Source organism: Diachasma alloeum, unplaced genomic scaffold, assembly GCF_001412515.2.
Source record: "Diachasma alloeum isolate Michigan unplaced genomic scaffold, Dall2.0 Dall_scaffold_00256, whole genome shotgun sequence".
Classification (NCBI taxonomy): Eukaryota; Metazoa; Arthropoda; class Insecta; order Hymenoptera; family Braconidae; genus Diachasma; species Diachasma alloeum.
The window spans coordinates 1,297,071-1,319,092 of NW_021680401.1; the positions used below are offsets into that span (position 1 = coordinate 1,297,071).

General features: G+C 35.8%; 1 protein-coding gene across 2 annotated transcripts in view; it reads left to right on the plus strand.

Moving 5' to 3' along the window:
* The window catches only part of LOC107037619 (transcription factor Ken 2), a 57,194-nt gene extending 46,218 nt beyond the window's left edge, over positions 1-10,976 (plus strand). Inside the window, exons 2-6 of one of the 2 annotated variants that reach the window (XM_015256256.1) lie at positions 3,449-3,739; positions 5,477-5,649; positions 5,728-5,964; positions 7,530-7,821; positions 9,520-10,976. In XM_015256256.1, coding sequence (XP_015111742.1) covers positions 3,452-3,739; positions 5,477-5,649; positions 5,728-5,964; positions 7,530-7,821; positions 9,520-9,981 — 1,452 coding nt within the window. In that variant the 5' untranslated portion in view covers positions 3,449-3,451 and the 3' untranslated portion in view covers positions 9,982-10,976. The remainder of the gene's footprint in view (positions 1-3,448; positions 3,740-5,476; positions 5,650-5,727; positions 5,965-7,529; positions 7,822-9,519) is intronic. The other variant, XM_015256257.1, reaches the window with a different exon arrangement.
* The last annotated feature ends 11,046 nt before the right edge of the window (positions 10,977-22,022 follow it).

Consider the following 22,022-nt stretch of genomic DNA (forward strand, 5'->3'; position numbering starts at 1 on the left):
AAATTCTGGTAAATATATTCTGGAAGTTTCAGGATAGCGACATTGAATGCAATTTAGGTGAAAAAGAATCATGAAATTTCAGATTTCATTGAAAATTCAATGTAATTTGGCACTGAATATTCATATTAGATTGAAAATTCAAATAAGTTAAGGAATTCTCGTCTTTATGCTGTTTAAAATTCTGACATTTGACTCAATTTTGTGACTCTCCTAAAAATTAGTACTCAACAGTCCATAAAATTTCATTTTTCTCTAAGAGAATACTAATTAGTATTATTGAGTCCCACTTGTGTATAAAATTTTGTGTCGATCGATTCAATAAATCCTGGCAGAGAGCAATTCATCCAGAATTTTTTTTTCTAAAAAGTCGCACAACGTCATTTTATCCATTATTTTCGCCTCTGGGGCTTATTCTCAACGTGTTCTATATTATATTCAATTTTTTTCATAATTTTCCATTCTAAGAACCTCATTGAGCATGCCACCCACCCGCACTACCCAGAGGAATGCATTCCTCCCCATGTAAAAAATAAAATCCTGAAAAATGAGATCAACTCAAACCGCACTAAAATTCCACGTGATTTCTCAACAAGTTATTTTTTTCCAGCAATTGCCTTCACTCCATCAATGCACTCTCCTCTCACACATACAGATACCCAGTCTCATTGATGCACCAATGGTGCGAACAAGCCGCCCATCGTTACGATACATACAAACCCATCTCCTAGAAATATGCAGCATTACAAAGACATCTGGCCCCCGTCCATGTGATGCTTAGTCTTCGTGACTCTCTACCCAAGGTCTTCCCCTTTCCAATTGCCAACACACATCACACATCGCACCGATCGAAGGTCATCTCCTCCTCATTCCTCTCCCTCACTCGGTATTAACAAACGATGCGCGATCTCTCGACAGAGAGGGCGATAATACTTTTCATTTCCGTGAGACGCAAGTTTTTTCTCCTCTCATTTTGTAATAGTGTTAAGACAACCAATGCGATGCTCGTGACAGGTAAATTGCGTCTCATACATAATAGCGGTTCGAAATTGACTCATCGCATATAATAAAACACATGTTTATCGGCCGGAGAATAATTACTTATTCTGGGCATTAATGGGGTAATATAAATTATTTGCAGCTAACACAATTAATTCATCTCACTTTGAGTTACAGTGCGATTTTACTGCTGCAAGTCATCTTCAATGTTTTAGTATCGATAAGTCATGGATTGTTCAATGGATTGTATAAGCGTCCTAACGGAGTCGTGAAGTAACGGCTTCATGAGACGATCCAGTTTCACGAGAATGTTAGTTCATTGACGATATGTTAGAATTAGGGCACATAATGAAAATTTATGCCATAGGTGCCCAGAATCACGCGATTCTACCGAGCGAAGCGAGATAAAAATCTCAAAAAGTGTGTTTCATAAAAAAAAAAAAAAAAAAAAAAATTCTAAGAGAATTAGAATTTAGAGAGAAAAAATTTCCGCTTCACCCAGCCGGGAATCGAACCCGGGTCTCCCAGATACGCGCCGGGCACTCTTACCGACTAAGCTACCGGGAACCACAGAAATTCGGTTCCCGGAAAATAGTATACGAAACTCGTGCGTAATATACTATTCATTGATATCTACACTGAGAGAACAACAGACACGTTGTTAAACAAGTCTTGTTTGGGCCAACAAAATCGCTAGTGAAAATCGTTAATGAAAATTGCCTACAAAGAATTTGTTTGGTTCGAATTTTAAAGTCTCAAACATGAATAATTTTTCTGCTTTCGATAGCAACAAAATATTTGGCTCAAGAGCCGGATAATTCACACCAGACGGTGCCTTTTCAGGATGAAAATATCTCATATAGAGGAAAATTTATTAACAAATATTTAATCCTTAAGTTACAAGATTGCTATCATATCATTATTATTGTTTCATTGAAGTGTTCACTTCTTGTCTGTGATTATTAAATAGCCGAAACGAACAACTGCTGTCCCTTGTTTCGCATAAAATAAAGATTTTTCGGGAGCAAAATACGTATGGGAGTATCGAATAGCGAAGGAGTAGTGCTAGAAATGACATTTCTTGCGTGTGCAGAGAGTGCAATTTTTTTTAAACTACTAAATCTATTTTTGCGACAAAAACTTTTGATTCCGGCGCACTCTCTGTATGTTTGGCACAAAAAATCCTTTTTTGATAATTTTCAAAAAACTTTTTTCTTGGCACAAGTAAGACTTGTTTGAGAACTTTGTCGTTTTTCTCTCAGTGTACATCCGTAGAACAAGTAATGATTCGAGTACACGGAGAGAAATCCTTTCTCAAAAAAATCGAGGGCAATATTTCGAATCAAAAATGAGAACTGAAACGAATGGAGAAGCTAAGGCGGTTTTCATGACTACAAGTGTCTTGCGTCGAATTTTCAAGGATGTTTATCAAAATCGCAAGTATTCAAAAAAATTGATTTTCTTTCAACTGAGAGATGAAGTTATTCCCTTTATCTTGATAAAAATTTCAATCCACAAGCCCACGTTTATTATTTAGAAATGGAGTGACCAAAATGCATCAAACGCATGCGTATATTGCGTAATATTTCCTGTTTTTACCCCAAATTGTTTCTGACCATTCGATTCAGTATAGTTTTGCACATTACGTTTTATTTTTATTTTTATTTTTAGACTCTTATAGTAGGTGAATTATAAATTTCAACATTAATCCCATAAGACCCCGCGTATACGGGAAAATTTGTTTGTTTATTTCTGGCGTGACTATTGCGATTAATTTTTTTTTAACATCAAGGAAGTTAGTTTTATATGTTCTGCTATCAGCCAAATATTATAGAATTTTCCTTAAACATGAAAAAATAAGATTTGCTGAAAATGGCTAAACATACTTAATATTGCGTTTACTCAGGTTTTCTTTGAACAAAGTTGATTAGAATTAATAGTCTCCCCTTAATATTAGCATACAGAAACTCTGGATATCTTTCTTTAGGAAAAAAGAAAGAGGATGAAAGTGTCTTAATTATTATTAAATTAAAGACATTACTTTTCGCAACGGATCTCACGATATCCCCCCCCCCCTTTTATCAACCTCACCACGATTAACTGAGAAATGCGAGAATAACTATTCAGTTCTAAACATCAAGTATTTCTTTTTCTATCCGTCACGGTTACGCTATGACTCAGTGTAATAGGAGAAAAAAAATAAAGGCGGAAATTATGGATTATGTAATAGCGTCATGGTAATGTTTCGAAACGAAGCGAAGGTCAGGGATTGATTGATGGGTTGATTTGATGGAAAAAAATATGAAAGGATGAAATATTATTCAGTGAAGAGATAATCGATTTCCGCACGAATTCGTGAAAATTTTAATCGGAATTTAATCGTATTTTTTTAAACGTTTCTCAATGCCTTATTCATTTATTTATTCATTATTTATCCTTATTTTTCTTTCAGACGATGTATACAGACGGTCTTCTGACACTCCACTATGGGAAACACCCCGCCACCTTGGCCGCTGAGGTCGGGGCATGGTACAGCGGTGATCGTCACGTTGATGTAACACTGGCATGTGACGATGGCTCAGTTGTCAGGGCGCATCGTGTTGTTTTGGCGGCTGCTAGTCCACTATTGGCTAGTCTCCTTCGTAATCCAGCGCTTGATCATGTTGTTCATTTGTCTGGAGTTAGGAAGACACAGCTCAATCATTTACTTGAAATTTTGTACAATGGCGAAGCTGTGATACCTGTGAGTCCAATTAATCAATTATTTATTTTTTTGTGGATGCCCTAAAAAAAATAATACTTTTTTTTAACTCGTCAGCACTCGCGCCACTGATGCCGCGAGACGAGACGAGACGAGAAAATGCATCTTCTCGTCTCGTTGTTAGGAAACCATTCTCTCGTCTCGTCTCGTCTCGTCTCGTATCGAAATACGAGAGCAATTTCTTCTCTCGTCTCGTCTCATCTCGTCTAATCTCGTCTCTACAATCCAATTTGCACGGAAAAAAATACACAGAGGAGCGGAGAGGGGGAGGCTCTCTCGGCTCTTGTCTCGTCTCTCGTTTCTCTCATTCTCGTTAGGCTTTTCTCGTCATGTCTCGTCATGTCTCGTCATGTCTTTCGTCTCGTCTCGTTTCTCTCGCGTCTCGCGGCATCACTAACGCTATATGGCTTTCTCTTGTAAAAATTTTCAGGGTATAGGGAACATAATAAAAAAATTAGGATTTTGGACTAAAACTCTTTGATTGCCTCAAGTAATTATTCCTCTTTCCTCTGGGGTCAATAAAAACCGTGCTAGATGTTTCAATAAATTATAAAAGAATATTTTATCGAGCTCGGACGAGGAGCGTGTGAGATTCTCTCGCGACGCGAGTAAAGTCGACTGTGTGGTTCGCTCGCATCGAGCGGTTCCGTGAGGCATTCGGTGATACTCGGCAACTAAACTAGTCCCATGGGTAGCTCGGACCTCTCTGTCTAACTAGCGCGAGTACAGGTTTTCGCGGAAATGGCGTGAGTGCTGACGGGTTAAGATGTTAAAAATTTCAAAATAAGACTTTCAAAAGTCTTGATTTGAATTCTGAACGTCTTTAGTTGAGAGTTTAAAGAGTTTCAAATTGAGACTTGGAAATTTCAATTTAATGTTTCTCATTGGTTTTGTGGAAGCCAGGTAGATTAAATAAAAGACGTTTTATATAACCAACTGAACTTTTATTAAAATGTGTTCTCGCTTCGAGATCAGTCGAAGAACTGAATAAGGAATGATGGAGTCACAAAGACCATAGCAACGATACCATGGTTTCTCTCTTTCCAGGCTTGGTCATTTGTTCATATTATTCAGCAAACATTCGTTTCTAGTTTCGTCGTAAGACCAGCCAGACTGTCTCTCCAGGAAGAGTGATCTCATAGTTCAATAATTAAGTAATATAGTTCAGTAATATGATCGTATTGTTGTTGCTCATTTCAATACTTGTGAAGATCTAAAGTTGAGACTTTGAAAGGTCTTAATTTGAGACATTCAAAGTCAGGAATGGTCTAATTATGCTTGGGGATTGACATCGAGAATGATCCTGGTTCCTATCTACTCCAAAATCCTATCCAACAATATATATCCTGTGACGTCACAAGATGTGCTATATAAACTCTTGTCTTTAGTGAAACTAGTCCTTAATTTGAGACTTCGGAAGATCTTAATTTGACACATTCGAAGTCTCGAGTTGAGGCTTGAAGGTATCAATTGGAGACTATTCAAGGTTTCAATTTGAGACTTTAATAGACTCAAATTGAGACTTTTGCAATTTAACTTGAAAATCTCTCTGGGAATTCATCTCGAAAGCAAATCAAACAAAAACACATCTCCAAAAATTTTCGTCTGAAATGACGCATCATCGAAATGATTCCATACTTCATAATTCCACTGTAGATTTAGTAATCATTGCAAATTTCTTTAACGCACTCATAAAAAAAGCCTATTTGCCTCTTTCAGTCAGCGGAATTGACTCCCTTGCGTGAACTCTTTGACCTTCTTCAAATAAAATCGGCGCTCTTCGATCCGAATCAGCCTCAGACATCGTCCGACTCGGATCCACTGAGGATAACCACACCGCAGCCATCAGACAGTCAGGAGAGCTCCAGTTATGAGTCACAGTACGATAAACGGTTTTTATCTACTCACTCCCATAAACTTGCATCACTGTTCAATTTGACAGGTATTTAATATCAATTTGGAACTTTCAGAGCGTCGAATAATCCCGCTGATTGCTGTTCGGTGCTCATCAAGAGTGAGGGCTGTGATGAAGACGAAGTGGAACAGGATGTTGATGTTGAGGGGATGGAGGGTGATGGGATGCTATCAGATAATCGAGAAAGTAGTATCGAACCTCCGAGGAGAAGGGACAGTTCGGATCCAGTCAATCTTAGTCTCAACTCCGGAACGTCGACGAAGAGCGAAAGCTCTCATGACGGTACCCACAGGTAAATTATTTTGTCAATCATCTGGAAGTGATTGATCAATAAAACGAATAAAGAATTCTCACTTCCCGGATCTGATCCCTCATCATCTCCAACTGAGGAATTCTTGTCTCGATTGCATGACGGACACTTTCATTATCAATTCAAGTATATGGAAAATTGATCTCAAGTGTTGTGCTCTTTGTGCAAGATTTTATGTAATCAAAGTCCTGGTGGTAAAAAAATTCTACGCTGACAGAAGAATAACCATGATCTCATAGTGAATACCGGTTATCCCGTCTTGAGATGCATTTGATTGGGAGAAATCAAACTTCTCTATTATTAAACTTCCTTTTATTTATCACAATAATGAGAGTTATTGTCTCATTATTATTATGTTATTGTTATTGTTATTGGTTTTTTTTCTGGCCAAACCTTTGCCAACTCCAGAAATCAGTTGGTTTACTCAAAAATCAAAATTATTCTCATGACTGATATGCTGTTCCAAGTGAATTATAATTGAAGTGAGCATTTCGTATGTCGAATCAGGATCAATATTGTTACGCGGAAACAGCTTTGAGATTCTAGTAAGATGTCGTTGAGTTGAAAGAAGTTTATATTTCTTGACTAAAAGAATCGCATTAGTTTACAATAACAGAATCACAGATTACGGTAATTCTACACGAACTTGAATATCACAAATTTTGTTCAATGTGATGTACAGAAAGCTCAATTTAAACATCGTCTTCATTCGAGAAAACAACATTCAATTTCTTCCTCAATGTAATCATCTCCTAGGTACGAATTTTTGATCAATTCATGAAAGTAGAACATTTTTCGACTGGAGATTATATTAGGTTAAAAAAAAATTGAACTTTTCCATTTTTGTGATGAATACATGTGACTTGACGCCAAGGACTGTTTTATTTGATTCAAGTAAATGTATCTCAAGAAGAAATAATTGATATTCACCGTAAGATCTTATTTATTTGAAATTGGTTCAACTATATAACACTTGTTCCAAGAACGAAACATCTCAATAAAAATAATTTTTTCTATGAGTCTAGATATAATGCAGACTACATGAATTTATAGGAAGGACATAATTTTTAGTCTTGAGAACGCTCAAAAATTCTGTCGGGACAAGAGGATCTCATCCTGTTGGAAAACTTTTTTCTCTCAGTCTGCGAACGAAATTATTTATCAGAACACTATGATAGATTGACTATGCGTTAGAATGGTGTACTGATTTGCCAATTTCTCATGATCTAATATAATTGAAATAAACATGGAAATGAACACTAATATAGATTTATTAGAAGATTTCACGATTTTTAAAATTGACAAGAAAATAATGTCTTGTATCAAGCAATTTCATCGAATGTATTCCCTGTATAACAACCATTACCCTCTACAAAAAAGTGTCCAAAAAATATTGCTACCTCCCTCAGATTTTAAAATATAAATTAAAAGCTCTCCCTGAAGTCAAGCTTTTTTATTTACCACGTTTTACCATTGGGTAATTGAAATATTTAAAATGTGTCTTACGGAATTGCGAATATAATTCTCAACCCAATCACTATATTCAGGTCAGAAAAACCACTTTTGGAGAGGCGAGAGTCTATGGAAGAGGCGGAAGAGAGGCGGAGACAGTTGGCAGCGCGTTTGTCGTTGGGTTTGGAACCCGGAAAACGAAAACCCGAGGAAATTCCACTAGCACCAGCTGAGGCATACGTGGTAACACCGCATCGTAAACGTCGACCGGGTTTTCATAATTCTCCAGCACAAAATCCAGCTTTTGTACCGTTTAATCCTGGGTTCGAAACGCCTAGGAGGCTAACGGCTCCCCATCCGCTGAGTGTATCAGCACCACCGTATTTAGTGAGTATTCTCTACACTTTACGAACACAAACTGTTGGGATGGGATTTTTTTTTCAAATCCCATCAACCGTTTGTTTCAATGAATCATCAGCAGGAACTAATGGTGATGCATATGAAGTGCAATAAATGTAATTTCTGTGCGAGAAAAAAACACGAAAAAACGGGGCAAAAAACATGTTCATCGAAAAAATTACACGTGATCTGTGTTTATGATCTACGTTGGTGCAATGTTGAATTCAATGAATCATTGAATTCACTTTAAAATACATCGTCATTCCATTCGAAAGCAAATTGCTAATTGCTGAGAACGGACTTCACCCAGTTTTATTTGCTGACACAAAAATACGCAGGTTTCCTTTTCTCAGTTATCATTGATAATTTTATAATGATGTAATATTTAGTTCATGATTAATTACCCACAAACTGTTGGGTTTTAATTATTTATGACACATTTAAATACGACATATGATGACAATAGTCTTCTCATCTTCAAAATTAGTGATAGCATTTTAAGCTGTGTGTAAGCTATATCGATATTTACTTGCATTGATTATACACAATGGATTCTCGATTTGTTGCCTTATGGATTGATTAGTTGAATAAAACATGTACCTGAGGTGGAGGGCCTTGAGCGTTCGAAACGTCGTGCAAATTGTTGAGTAAATTCTTGTGATCATTTTGACTGTTGCTGGCCGAAATATGGCCCAAAACCACTTCCAACGATTGAAAATGAAAATAGCAAAAATGTATTGATGATGCTGTGACAAAAGCAGGAGGGATGGCCATCAATATTAATTTCTTCAATATTAAAAGGATTTTTCAACTTACGTAGATCAACGTTTAAATTTACTAATAGAAATTAAAAAATAGTGAAATAATTGATAACCTACATTTTCAATTGATGATGAATTAAATATTTGAAAATATGGAACTCTTTTTCTATTAAATAAATAATACTTCATTTGTTATGAGGCATTTCCGATTATTCAAATAATCGTCAATCTTCCTACCTCAATTACTGATTAATGAATAATTCAACATTTGACTATTTAAATTGATGATTATTTCAACAAATAAAATTTCAAAGTGATATTAACTAATTGATAAATTCATAATTTAACAGTAATTATAATTGATGAATATGGCTATCCCTGGACGAAAGCAATTTCCAACATCACTAAGAGAAAAACGCACAACTTCTCAAACAAGCCGTGTTGGGGCCAACAAAATTTTTAGTTGAAAATTACTGAAAAAAATAATTGTTTGGTTCGAACTAAAAGTATCAAACATGAATAAGGCGGATCATTCATACAAGACGGTGCGTTTTCAGGATGAAAATATCTTTTATCGAGGGCTGTTTATCAAGAAATCGTTTCATATAAATTGAGCATTTGCCGGGAGCAAAATACGTATGAGAACCTTGAATAACGAAGAAATAGTGCTAGAAATTACATTTCTTGCTTGCGCAGAGGATAAATTTTTTTTGAAAAAACAATATATTTTTGCAATAAAAATTTTCACTCACGGCGCACGCTTCGCCTGATTGGCACAAGAAAATATTTTTCTGATAATTTTCAACAAACGATTTTTTTTGGCACAAGTAAGACTTGTTTGAGAACTCGGCCGTTTTTCTCTCAGTGTTGATTTCTGCATGATCAAAAATTGCACATCTAACAAAATAATTATTTCTTCTTCCAGCAGGACAGATCAATAACACCACCAGGAGGTTCCCACCGCCCTCCCAGTGCCGACCCAGCGTCGGCCGCCGGTCTCGAGCCACCTTGGGGGGCCTGGACCCTTCCTCCAGCTCGAGCCCCACCCCCTCCCTCCACCGAAGATCCACCAAAATGCAATCCCGTCCGTGAATATCGCTGTACCTACTGTGGAAAACAATTCGGCATGTCCTGGAATCTGAAGACTCACTTGCGAGTGCACACCGGAGAGAAACCATTTGCCTGTCGACTCTGTGTCGCCATGTTCAAGCAAAAAGCCCACCTATTAAAACACTTGTGCTCAGTTCACAGAGGGGTCATAGCAGCCCCTGACAACACGTTCACCTGTTGCTTCTGTTCATTAAGTTTCGACAGTCTTCAGGAGCTCATCAGGCATTTGTCAGGGCCCCACAACAATCTTTTACTAAGTAAAAATCTGCATGACTAACGACGGTAATCAAGGTCGATCCCGTCGAGCCTAAAACACAATTCCCCAGTTAATTTAAATCATCTTTAAATTCTTGTCGATTTTCATTGTCTTTTTGCTGGCAAGAACAATAATTTTGCCGCAAATTTTATGATGAAAAAAACCGGGATTGACCTTGCTCGTCGATAATAACGAGTTCAATACTCGATAATAAATTGTGTAAAGAGATTGAATATTGTTTGAAAAAAACTAAAAAAAACAAAGAAACAATGACGACTCATCATCAATGAGTGAGATCGTTTCGATCGCTCCTAAAGGAAACTACGTAACTCAGGAAACATTTCTACAACCATATTTCTCATGAGTATTGACTGGATTTTGTATCTCAGAGGAGATGACAGAAACCAAGTATCTCAGTGAAAATTCAGAAACACGTGACTCAGGAGCTCTGATTAATCTCCGTTTAGTTTCGTTAGTAACCTATGAATAAAATTCAGAGCTGTCAATCCTTTGCTCCCAAATTGTTGCAGTTTTTCTTGTTGCTTGAGGAAATCGTTCATGATTTCTATGAATCAAGCCTATCAATCTTTTAGGGATCACGATTAGCTGATCCCTAGTTACCCACTCATACCGAAAGCTAATGCCGAAATACTAATATCAATAATTGAAAAATTTCTCGTAGATATTAATGAATAGAGTGGCAAAGAACCAATTAGATAAAATGAATGAGTAGTTTCAAAATGATTCACCAATCCCTTCATTACCCAACTACATGAAAATTAATGTTAAAATAAATGAGATGACAACAATTTACTAATCACTAAATTCATTGAATACTCGCAAAGCCATGAGAGGTTTGGTTTTCTGAGAACTGACGACCGGTGTGAAATATTCCCCAAACAAAGAAGTATATGAAAATATCCGCAGGAACTCTATCCGAGGAATTAAAATAAAAATGATTATTTTTCCAACCCAAATATCGGGCAATATGATTGGCCCATTCGACATCACGTGGTACAAGCTACAGGGTTTTCAACTCATAATTTTCTCTGGTAGTTGCTATATAAAAAACAAAAGATCATGCAGTCGAATTAACCCCTCGTCAAACTGACAGATTGAATTCAATTGTCGTTGTGTTAATTATACAATTTGCATTTCTCAATTGTGAGTTTCGTCTCATGGTCCAATTATATTGCCCGACATTTGGATTGGAAAAATAATCCCCCGAATATCACACGAGCTTCAAAATTAATCGGGCATTTTCCTCAAGGTTCTCTGCATACAAACGAAGTCGTCAAATTTTTCAGGAAAAATCATTCATGCTTCGCACTCGTGATTTCTTAACCTGAAAAACTTGACTCCTTCGTTTGTTTGCAACGAACCTATCGGAAAATACCTGATAATTTTGAAGCTCTTGTGGTATTACAAGTGTCAAAGGTATCGGGCGATGTAGACGGAATTTAATTGGAGTTACTGAGTTACGTATTTCTGAATTTGCTCCGAGATACTTGGTCTCTGTCATCTCTGAGATACAAAGTTTCAGTCAATATTCTTGAGATACTTGAGTTCGGAAATATTTTCTGAATTACGTAGTTTCCGTTAGGCGCCATCGGTTTATTCAATTGATTCCTTCAGCTAGTGAAATGAAGCGTAGTTTGCACGATTAGGATAACATCTAGACTAAAGTATTTCGAATAATGAATAAATAAAAAAATCTCCGAGAAAAGACAGAGAGTGGAAAACCAACAAACCATCACCTCTTTATTTTTTCCCCCCACGCCATATTGGCTGTTCTCTAACCACGAAGTAGTGGTTATCATCTCCAAATAAATGACAATATGACTTTTTACTTGATGTCTTGATCGTGGTTCTCCTGTAAATAATGTTACGTAATTATAGAGAAATGAAAAAAAAATGGACATTATTATTTATTTAACACTTTGCAAAGGGACCAACCGACTTTCCACCGATTTTATTTTTTCTGTCTTAAGTAGATTTAGTTGTTCTTTCTGCCCTGTCATTCATCCTGATTCAATTGAGACACTAGTGAGCTTCTTTATTTTAATGAAATTTGCATCATTAACGAGGGGAAAAAGAAATTCTTGGTTCAAGAATATATTTTTTTAAAATCGTGATTCAATAACCACTGAATTATTTACGTCCATTGTTGAAAGATCGTCTTACTTTTGGCTCATTAAATTCTTCTGCTTTCAGAGGAGAGGGACAATACGCCTTTAGTGCCTTGTCCAATTGGGTCCAAAATTTTGGTCGATTGGGGGGGCAGTGATTTCATGTGTTCATAGGCTATAAGTGTGTACGGAAGTATATGCCCGCTTAGGATGATCCTAGATATTAATAATAAATAGATGAATAAATAAAAAAAACAAGTAAAAGATTACAAAAAATTGTAGGCAGGTTATTTTACAAAATGTTAATTAATATGTCGAATCTAAGGCCCAATTTCACCCGTTGTTAGCCAATTAAGGTTGAGACAGTTTAGCATTGACGCAGGACGTCAGAATAATTTTTTCTTTCTCTCTCTCTCTCGCTCTCAGATAAGCCTCGAGGTGCCTTTGAGGACTCCGCCTAACAGTAACAATTATCCTTTCTTTTTTAATTATTACATGTCTGGCAGACCTCCTTGTCAATCAATGATTCAACAGGCTGGAATTGGTGAATGAGATGTTTTTGTAAAAGTTATGAGAAGAATCATTTTTAGATGGAGAAATTTGTAAGTGTAAATTTTTAATGAATTTTTAAATATCGAAGGATGGAAAACAAATGTTAAAAAATTTATGTGAGTATTGAACGGGAGGTGAAGAAAAAGAAAAGCGATTTTTTTCACGTGGAAAATGAAGACGTTGGAGATGAATAAGTAAAACTCGTCGTGCCGCGAAATACCCCAGCTGAATGCATAATCAATAGGCGCACACTATAAATATTATTTCTAATGAATTTTTCTTTCCCCCCGAAGCAGTACACCAAAGATATGTTCGTAGGGCCGTTCGAGTGAAATAATTAATTAAGTTATTATTATAATTTTCTTCTTCGTAAATGCATACCGAGAAGCAAAGAAAAATAATTGAAGAAAAAAATGATGAACCGTGAGATAATTAAGAGATAAATTTTAGTAATGAAACAACAAAGCGCCGAGACCTGAAAAAAAATAGGATGAATTTGAATTACTACAAATGCCTACGACAGATCGCTGTACACGCATATTATGAGAAGAATTACACAATAAAAAATGAGAAAAATGAAAAGCGACAAATTACTGAAATGAAACCTCCTCACCCTTGAGACCAATGAAATACAGTTCAGTCTCAGTACAAGATATTTTCGTACAAGATACTAGGAGGGCATCAGTGCCGAGTGATACCCCCACTTTCTGGCTTGAATGTTTTTTGTCTCCTATTCTCTGTACAAGATACTCGACAGAGGGGCTAGAATTGAGTGGGAATGGAGTTGAGATATTCCAGAAATTATTGGAAATAATATATGCATCTATGCTCTAGAATTTTAGGTGTTTCGTGTGTTGATCATCGGGAGGTGAAACGGAAGAGGAGTCTTATTGTTCTCGAGCCCTGATTCAATCGCTGAGCACGAAATTTTCCAATTTTCAAGTAACTATTTCACCCTAGACTGGTCACCATATGAGGAAAGGCCCGCCGCGCATCGTTTTTCGAATTACAAGTTACTGGTTCAATTAACCGGAAACATAAAAAAAAATTGACTTTGTCAATTGAAGTGTTGAACGAATTATAGTAGTTTTTAGAACAACATATTTCCCAAAATTCCTAAAGAAAAGAATTTAGTTTGATCAGACGAATTATTTTTTCCCATGTCAAATGAAATTGCCCATCACACGACGTTGCGAGAAACTCACTAAACGCGCCCGGGCAGTGTAGAGTGAATTCGGTAACGCTAGAGCCTAAATTGACACGGCGGGGAATCCCCGCGAAAGTGACTAGAGTCGCCGGGTGGCGCTTGGTGACCAGGCAGGGGTTAAATGTGCATTTGAACATTTTTTGAATATTGATTTTATTTATCGGATTGATTGATTGTTTTCTCATCACCTACGAGTGTCAAATAATTTTTATTGGATGTTTTTCTAATTATTGAAATGATATTCAAATGCGTTTCGAGTTGGTAAACCTGTCGAGTGTTTTCTCTCTCAGTTCTATGGTCCAACCCATACTTTTCCCATGATGCTCACTGACATTCGAATCACGCGCCTGCGCGTGAGGGCGTAATTGCCCCGAAACTCAGAATTTTCCGAATCATTTGTTCAAATAACTTTCTTATGAAACCTGAAAAAAAACTGAAACTTATACGTGTTCTGAGGAAAGATTTGATTTATCACCCACTAGTTTTTCCTCAATAGTGCACCATTTTTTTGGGTGCCATGGAAATATCCCTAATTGAGAGTGGGGTAACCCGGAGGTTATAGCTGGAGAGTTTACAAAAACATCGAAATTCCATTTTTTTTTTTCTTCAGACTGAGATCTAAAAAAAAGCAAAAATTCCCAATAATGCAGCATACTCAGACATTTCTCCCATGAATTTTACTTTTTGTTTTCATTACTTTGACTTTGACACGAAACATCTTAATTGCATATATCAATTGAATTCAATCAATTGAATCAATTGAATTTCAAAATGCATGGGCACTCGTTGCAGTTCATAAAAAAATTCAACGCATCATTCATTAAACTTAGTAAAATATCTATTTTCTTTTACATGTATTGCATCATGTGTTTTACTTCCATTTTTAAATGTATAGATAGACAAAACAAGATAATTCAACCCAACTTTTATGAAGATCAACATTCCAATGAAAGTTTCAATTTTTCCTCGCAGGCCACTATTAAAAAACTAACTTATTCCGAATTTCTAAATTGTTATTTGGAAAAGGAGCAATCTCGTTATATCATAAAAATCCAAATCGACTTTTGTTGATAAAAATTTGGTCCTCAAAATCAAGAATCCGAAATTAAGGGTCACAGGGATTAAAATAAGGGTTATTAGAGTCAGAATAAGGGTCACGAGTAAAAGGGTCAGAGTAAAAGTCACAAGGGTCATGAGGGACAAAATAAGTGTCATGAGGGTCGGAGTAAGGGTCACAAGGGTCAGAATAAGGGTCCAAATAAGGGTCACAATAAGCGTCACGAGGGTTAGAGTAAGGATCACAGGGGTCAGAATACGGGTCCAAATGAGGGTCACAAGGATGAGATTAAGGTTTATATGGTTTAGATTAAGGGTCACAAGATTAAAGATCACAAGGGTCAAATTAAGGGTCAGAATAAGGATCATGATGGCCATACAGGGGGGGTTGGCGAGCGGAGCGAGCAGGGGGCGTAGCCCCCTAGTACCTTCCAATCAAACATTCGTATTTCACATCAGGAAGTGTACTCAAATTATCTTAAATAATGGAAATAGCTAAATAAATCTTGTTTAACATCTTGTACGAAGAATATCAAATCAAAATATTTTCCCCTCCCAATAAAGTGGGGGATACGTAATACTCGGTATGTTATTCCCCTGCAGTCCCTGTGGTATCTTGTACGAAGATTGGACTGTATCAACAAAAATGATCTTCGATAAAATAGAACTAGCACGATAATGGAAATAATGTACCACTAAGTGATAAACGAAATAACAGAGTAACAAAATGAAATACACTGGCGAAATTCATTCATGAATTTTAAACGAAACCAATAAAATCGATTTACAAGCGCACTAGATTGTATTATGTATTAGACATGTTGCAGTGCCAAGCAATTAAATACGTTTTATAATAATTTGTACATATGCAGGAGGCTCGCCCAAGTGTTCCACAAGGCTCAACATCTACATTGACTATTAATGAATTACAACAAAAATCAAACTTTTCCGCTTGTACATGATCAATAAAAATTCTGTTACTTGACAAATGATTGCTCGTAAATAAGGAACAACAGAATCTTTGAAATTCTTTTTCTTCTTGCGGGAAATCAGAGGTTAGATGTTAAAAATAGTTCTTAAGGTGTTTCGTGTGAAAAGTCAAAATAATGAAAAACAAATGGAAAAATCATGGAAGGAATGCCTGAGTATGCTGCATCATTGAGGATTTCTGCACATTCTTTTTCAGATCTCAGTCTCAAGAAGAAAAATTATGAAATTTGAATGTTTTTCTAAACCCTCTAGCTGTAATCTCCGAGGTTACCCCGCTCTCAATTAGAGAAATTTCATGCACCCATGAAAAAATCGTATAGAAATTTTCTATACGGATTGCGTATAGAATTTCTGTAGGATTTTCGTATATGATATTCAGATATTTTTATACGGATATTTTTTATACAAATTATTTCCATACGATTTCTATAGGTTTGATCCTACACAACCCGCTGCCACATGTGTAGAAACATTTCGTATGGAGTTGCGACATTTCTCTACGTTTTTCTCTGGAGCCTTTGGATATTTTTCGTATGAAAAAAAAATTTAGGTAAAAATTTATGTATAGAAATAATTCGTATATATAACAAATTTTCGTATAGAAATATCCGAATATCATATACGGAAATGCTATAGAGTTTCTATACGCAATCCATATAGAAAATTGCTATACTTTTTTTTCATGTGTGGCACACAAAACAATAATGAACCGTTGAGGAAAAACTGGTGGATGATAAATTAAATCTTTCATGAGAACAAGTATAAGTTTCAGATTTTTTTCAATTTCATAACAAAGTTATTTGAACAAATGATTCGGAACATTATGAGTTTCGGGGTAAATACGCCTTTGCGCGCAGGCGCGTGATTCGAATGTCAGTGAGCAGTATGGGAAAGGTATGAGTTGAACCATGGAACAGAGAGAGGGAAAACACACGACAGGTTTACCAACTCGAGGCGCATTTTCATATTGTTTCAATAATTAGAAAAACATCCAATAAAAATTATTTGACACCCGCAGGTGACGAGAAAAAAATCAATCAATTTGATAAATAAAATCAATATTCAAAAAATGTTCAAATGCACACTTAAATAGTTACTTGAAAATTGGAAAATTTCGTGCTCAGCGATTGAACAATAAAACTCCCCTTCCGTTTCACGCCCCTGTTGATCGACACACGAAGCACCTTAACCCTAGTTTGGTCATCATATGAGAACTTGCCACTTTGGTCACCTCCGCAGGGAATCGCCGCCGTGTTATTTAGGCCCGAGCGTTGCCGAATTCACTCTACTATACTGCCCGGGCACGTTTAGCGAGACTTCGGCAACGTCGCACAACGGGCAATTTCATTTAACATGGGAAAAAATTGCCCATCTGTTAGAAATAATTTTTTTTCTTCAGGAATTGTGGATATAAATAATTTTAAAAAATATGATAATTTTCTAGACACTTGAATTGATGCATTCCAATTTTTTAGGTTTTTCCGCTCAGCCAGTCAATGGGAAGAAAAAAAAATCGACCGTCTGCGGCGTTTCTAGGGTTAAGATACTCCATGCCATACCATGCGAAAAATAATGTCTCCGAGTGCTTTCATAGTGGTCGATAGACTTAAACAGAAAGGAGAAAAACGTGCTAAACAGGAAATAAATGAATTGAAGAAAAAAAACTGCTGAAGTGAAGGAAAGCCTGGAATACCGATTAGCAACACTTCACCCATATCATTAATTCTCAACTGTAAATTCCTCCAATTCTCATCAATCCCCAATGAATCTCCCACTCAACCCAAAATATAATTAATCGCATCCTTCGAATCATGTTTAACAATCTGTAAGCATGCGGATAATTCTATCTCCAATAACTGACGTTATCACGTAAGTACATTAAAACGTCTCCACAATCATCATTAATCCCGTGGACAACCTATTGAGACGCGCAATGGTCTTGTTCTCGTCTCATAAATTTAACGGTTAAATTTATTTTCTACGGAGTACAGAAAAAACGTGAAAATAACACTTGCAGAAGAGAAAAATGCCATTGACAAGCCCCGTTATGGGTCCACTCAAGTATACAAAGCATGGGACAAGTACACAAGACCCTTCCCTATGCTAGAAACGATTCTCTCCGATAAATAATTGATGTCCCCACCATATTCCTTATGGTAATTTCCTGTGCAACTCAATGGTAAACCACCTGACCAACCTTCTAGTTCATTTGCTTTTATAAATGCTCGCTCCACTCCGTCTATTTTCAGAACTCCTGCATACACCGATCGCATCACCAACAAGACGATAAAATCTTCTCAATTAAGGATATCTAAGTATTTCTTACAGTTTGGTATAGACCATACTATAGATGTCCATTTTCAATAATCAAATTTGTTAATTAAATTGCGTTTGAAAGAAAAAGTTTGAAAAAAAATTATGAATGTTAGCCGTAATTCAAATTGCATTTTGCACAGAATTATTATTTTTTTAAGCATTCGTTGTTTATAAATAAATAATCGGAATTGTTCAAATTATTGGAATCCTTATTTTTTTAGACAAATTGATTGTTTCTAAATTATTCATAGAAAACGCTCGTAACTTTCAAAAATTGCAATTTTTTAATTATTTCGTCAATCTTTTTCTCAAAATGTACACTTTCTAATTTTTTTACATATTTTAAAAATGTGTACTGACAGTTTAATATTGGGATTCAAATTCAGACCTGCAAAGTTTAAATAATAAAATTATTGTAAAATGTCCGGAAACTTGAGGTCAAATGCGGCTCAAATAAAAGCTATAGTGTTTGGCTACAAAAGTAGAGAAGCATTTCACTGGAGAAAAAAATAGTCAAAGTACTTGGATATACATAATGAGAACAAAAAATCACTCGATTCATCGGAAAAATTGTCCCACTGAATTTATCATGACGATTGAAAATAATGAGTCCAAAATAATGATTATCTCTCCAGGAATTCGCAATAACAAGGTGAATATTGAAAGAAGGTAGCAACTACTGTAGTCCATAATTTTACCCACACTCATAAACACAAAACCTGATGGCTGCTTGGGGGCTTTGACCACCGCTGCTATCTGCCCGCAGGAGTTCAATATACCCATGTTGTAGCAGGACGAGGTTTGTTATTTTTATTTATTAGTTGGCTTCCCTTTTTGCTGTTTTCACCTTGGGGAATATGAGGGAAAAAAAACATGCCGAAGTTTACTTTCCTCTCCCATTACCAGAACAAAGTAAACGAGCCATCTTGAAGCTCCACGTGGAGAAGTTCTTGTAACCTTCGAGATTCTCGTTAAAGTAAGCCTTCGCTAACTCATCATTCCCGTGATTCTCCCAAAAATCATCATCATTTTTCCAATCCCGTTAATCCGATACCTTCCATTAGCCAATAGCGATGACCTTGACATTACCATAGTTGAGTCCTCAAACACGAAGAACATGAACATCATTTGCTTCCATAGTACATAATTCATCGTTTCATATCATTTTTTTAAATTCAATGAAATTTCTTCTTTAATCAATTATGTTACATTTTTAATTTAGTTTAATATTTGATGAAACTTCACGTATGAAGTAATATATATCTGCGCCATCCATGTATTCGATGAAAGTGAAGGCGAAGTAGGTCGTTTTAATGACAATTGAATCAATTTTAATTTTTTTTATTTATTTAAATAATTAGTGAAAGTAATTTTTCCAAAAGATGGAAAATCAACAAACTTTTGCGTGCTATGAGAATAATTTCCGAAATTATTGAAAAAAGACTGATGCCATCTATATAATGGAATGGATTTGAATCATCGTATTCAAAGAAACCATCAGAAAAGTCACTTCAGAGCAATTTGGGGAAAATTCTAAATTTACAAAAATTATTTATTATAAAAATCAAACCAACGAATATAGGTATCGTAACGATCTTTTAACTGCGACAGAGCGACTTTGAAATTAATATTTTCATTAGAATATTTCTTTTTAGTTACGGTGGGACAACCCATTTTTTTTTTAATTCAAAAATTCAAAAATATGATAAGGGAGGGTCGGGCAAATTGGGACGTGTTGAGGTCTTTTCCAATTGTCAATATTTTCATTTATAAGTGAAGATATTGACAACTAGAGAAAATCACGAAAGGTCACATTTTGCCCGACTCTCCTATATGAATGGAATTTTAATTCATGTCGATGATTAGGGCTCAAATATATCTACACTTGAAAAGAAAATTCAATTCTATCGATTTATCAGCGAACAATTAAGGGGAGACTACTGTGAGTTTTTAAATTCCCGGGCTATAGAAGTGTGATTTATCATGCATTGACAATCGATTATATACGTCTAAAGGAGATTCTACAATGAAACGCAAAGCAGGATTAACACGACGCGTGCAATTGTTTGAATCAATCATTCAATTGTTTTTCGATCATTTTAACAATTGCAAGCGTTGCGTAAAACCTGCGTTACGTTTATTGTAGAAACTCCTTAAAACCGAATTATTAGTGCAAAAAATTAATTCTTTATTGTTTATTCGCTCCGCAGATGGTTGAAGTCTTAAAAATAGTCGAGGGCCTCCAATTCTTGAGCTACAGAGTTTTTTTTTAAATTGTTGAAAAAAGTGTACAATTGCAATTACGCGTTATTTTTTTTTAATTCGACGCGTACATGATTTTGTTTTTTTTATTTAAAAAAGTACACCATTCATGTAAAATAGCCAGAAAAATGATCCTTAAAATATTTAAAAAATATTCTCGTGTCTTTCAGAAACATTTTTCTGGCTATTGTACTCGAATGGTGCAATTTTTTACATTAAAAAAATTGAAATTAGCTGTGTACAAGTCGAATTTCAAAACACTAGCCCGTAATTGTTATTGTACCCATTTTTTCAAAAAGTTTGAAAAAAAACCTCTTTGATTTTAAACCCCCGAGCTTAAAAGTTGGAGGTCCGGGACTATTTTAAACATTTTAAACATGTACGGGGTAAACGAACAATGAACAATTAACATTTTTGCACTAATTATTCATTTCTAAACATATATAATCGATCTTAAATATATAAAAGATCTCACTCCAATAGCCCGCGTCTGTTAAAACTTATAGTAGTCTCCCCTTAAGGGGTCTCCGCAGTTGCGATGGGCGCGTGGGTGAGTGGAGTGTGAAATAGTCAAGTTAGTGAGTTTAGTTTCGAGAGAGATGGGACATCAAACATGGCGTATGTTGGATAATGACAGACATCGCCATAGTATTTTTATCATTAATTTATTGAACAAATCAACGATAAAACCCAATGGGACTTCGTGTCCATATTGTTTAGGGCTTAATATAGAACAATTTAGCTTCCTTTGCTGGCTAGCACATTGTCAACAGTGTGAGAGGTATGGGACAAAGTAGCGTCCATAAAGGTTGTGTATAAGGTGCAATTTATTATTAATAATTAATTAAACACGAACGAAACGATAAAAGTAGTTAGAATTGCTTTTACAAATACCTTTTCAACATTATTGATTACTATATGATATATTTAATTCGCAAGCACATTGTCATATTTTACCCAAAAGTACTGGGGAGATCCCTTAAGGGGTAACAGAAGGCCACCATTTCCTGTTTGTTATTAATATTTTTCGAATTCGAAGCACATTGATCTTCATCATCATCTTCTGGAGATTAATTTCCTTCGATTTGTAAAAATAGTGATAACTTTCGACAGAAAATTTGTTCAAAAATTTGGAAAATTAACGGCATTTTGTTACCTCTTAAAGAAAAAGTTTGTCACATGGACACATACGTACAAACATACATACGCACATACATACGGATAAGATTTAAAATAGGATAGGGTATATCTCGTCATTAGGCCGAAAAAAACTTTCCTGGCGAATGAGTTTGCAGCCCGAGCCGAAGGCGAGGGTTGCAATCATATGAGCTAGAAAAGTTGTTTTAGGTCGTATGACAAACAATATTTTTTGTCATTACGCCCGTACACAACGATTCACGGACGCGTAGGGTAAAGTGCTGCGTTACGCTCAGAATGACAAAGATGGCATATTCGAACTTATTAGACCACAACAAATTACTCTAACTAAAAAATCCGACTCTTAAATTTGTACGATTACAATGCTTCCATTCGGAATCAACAAAAGATTC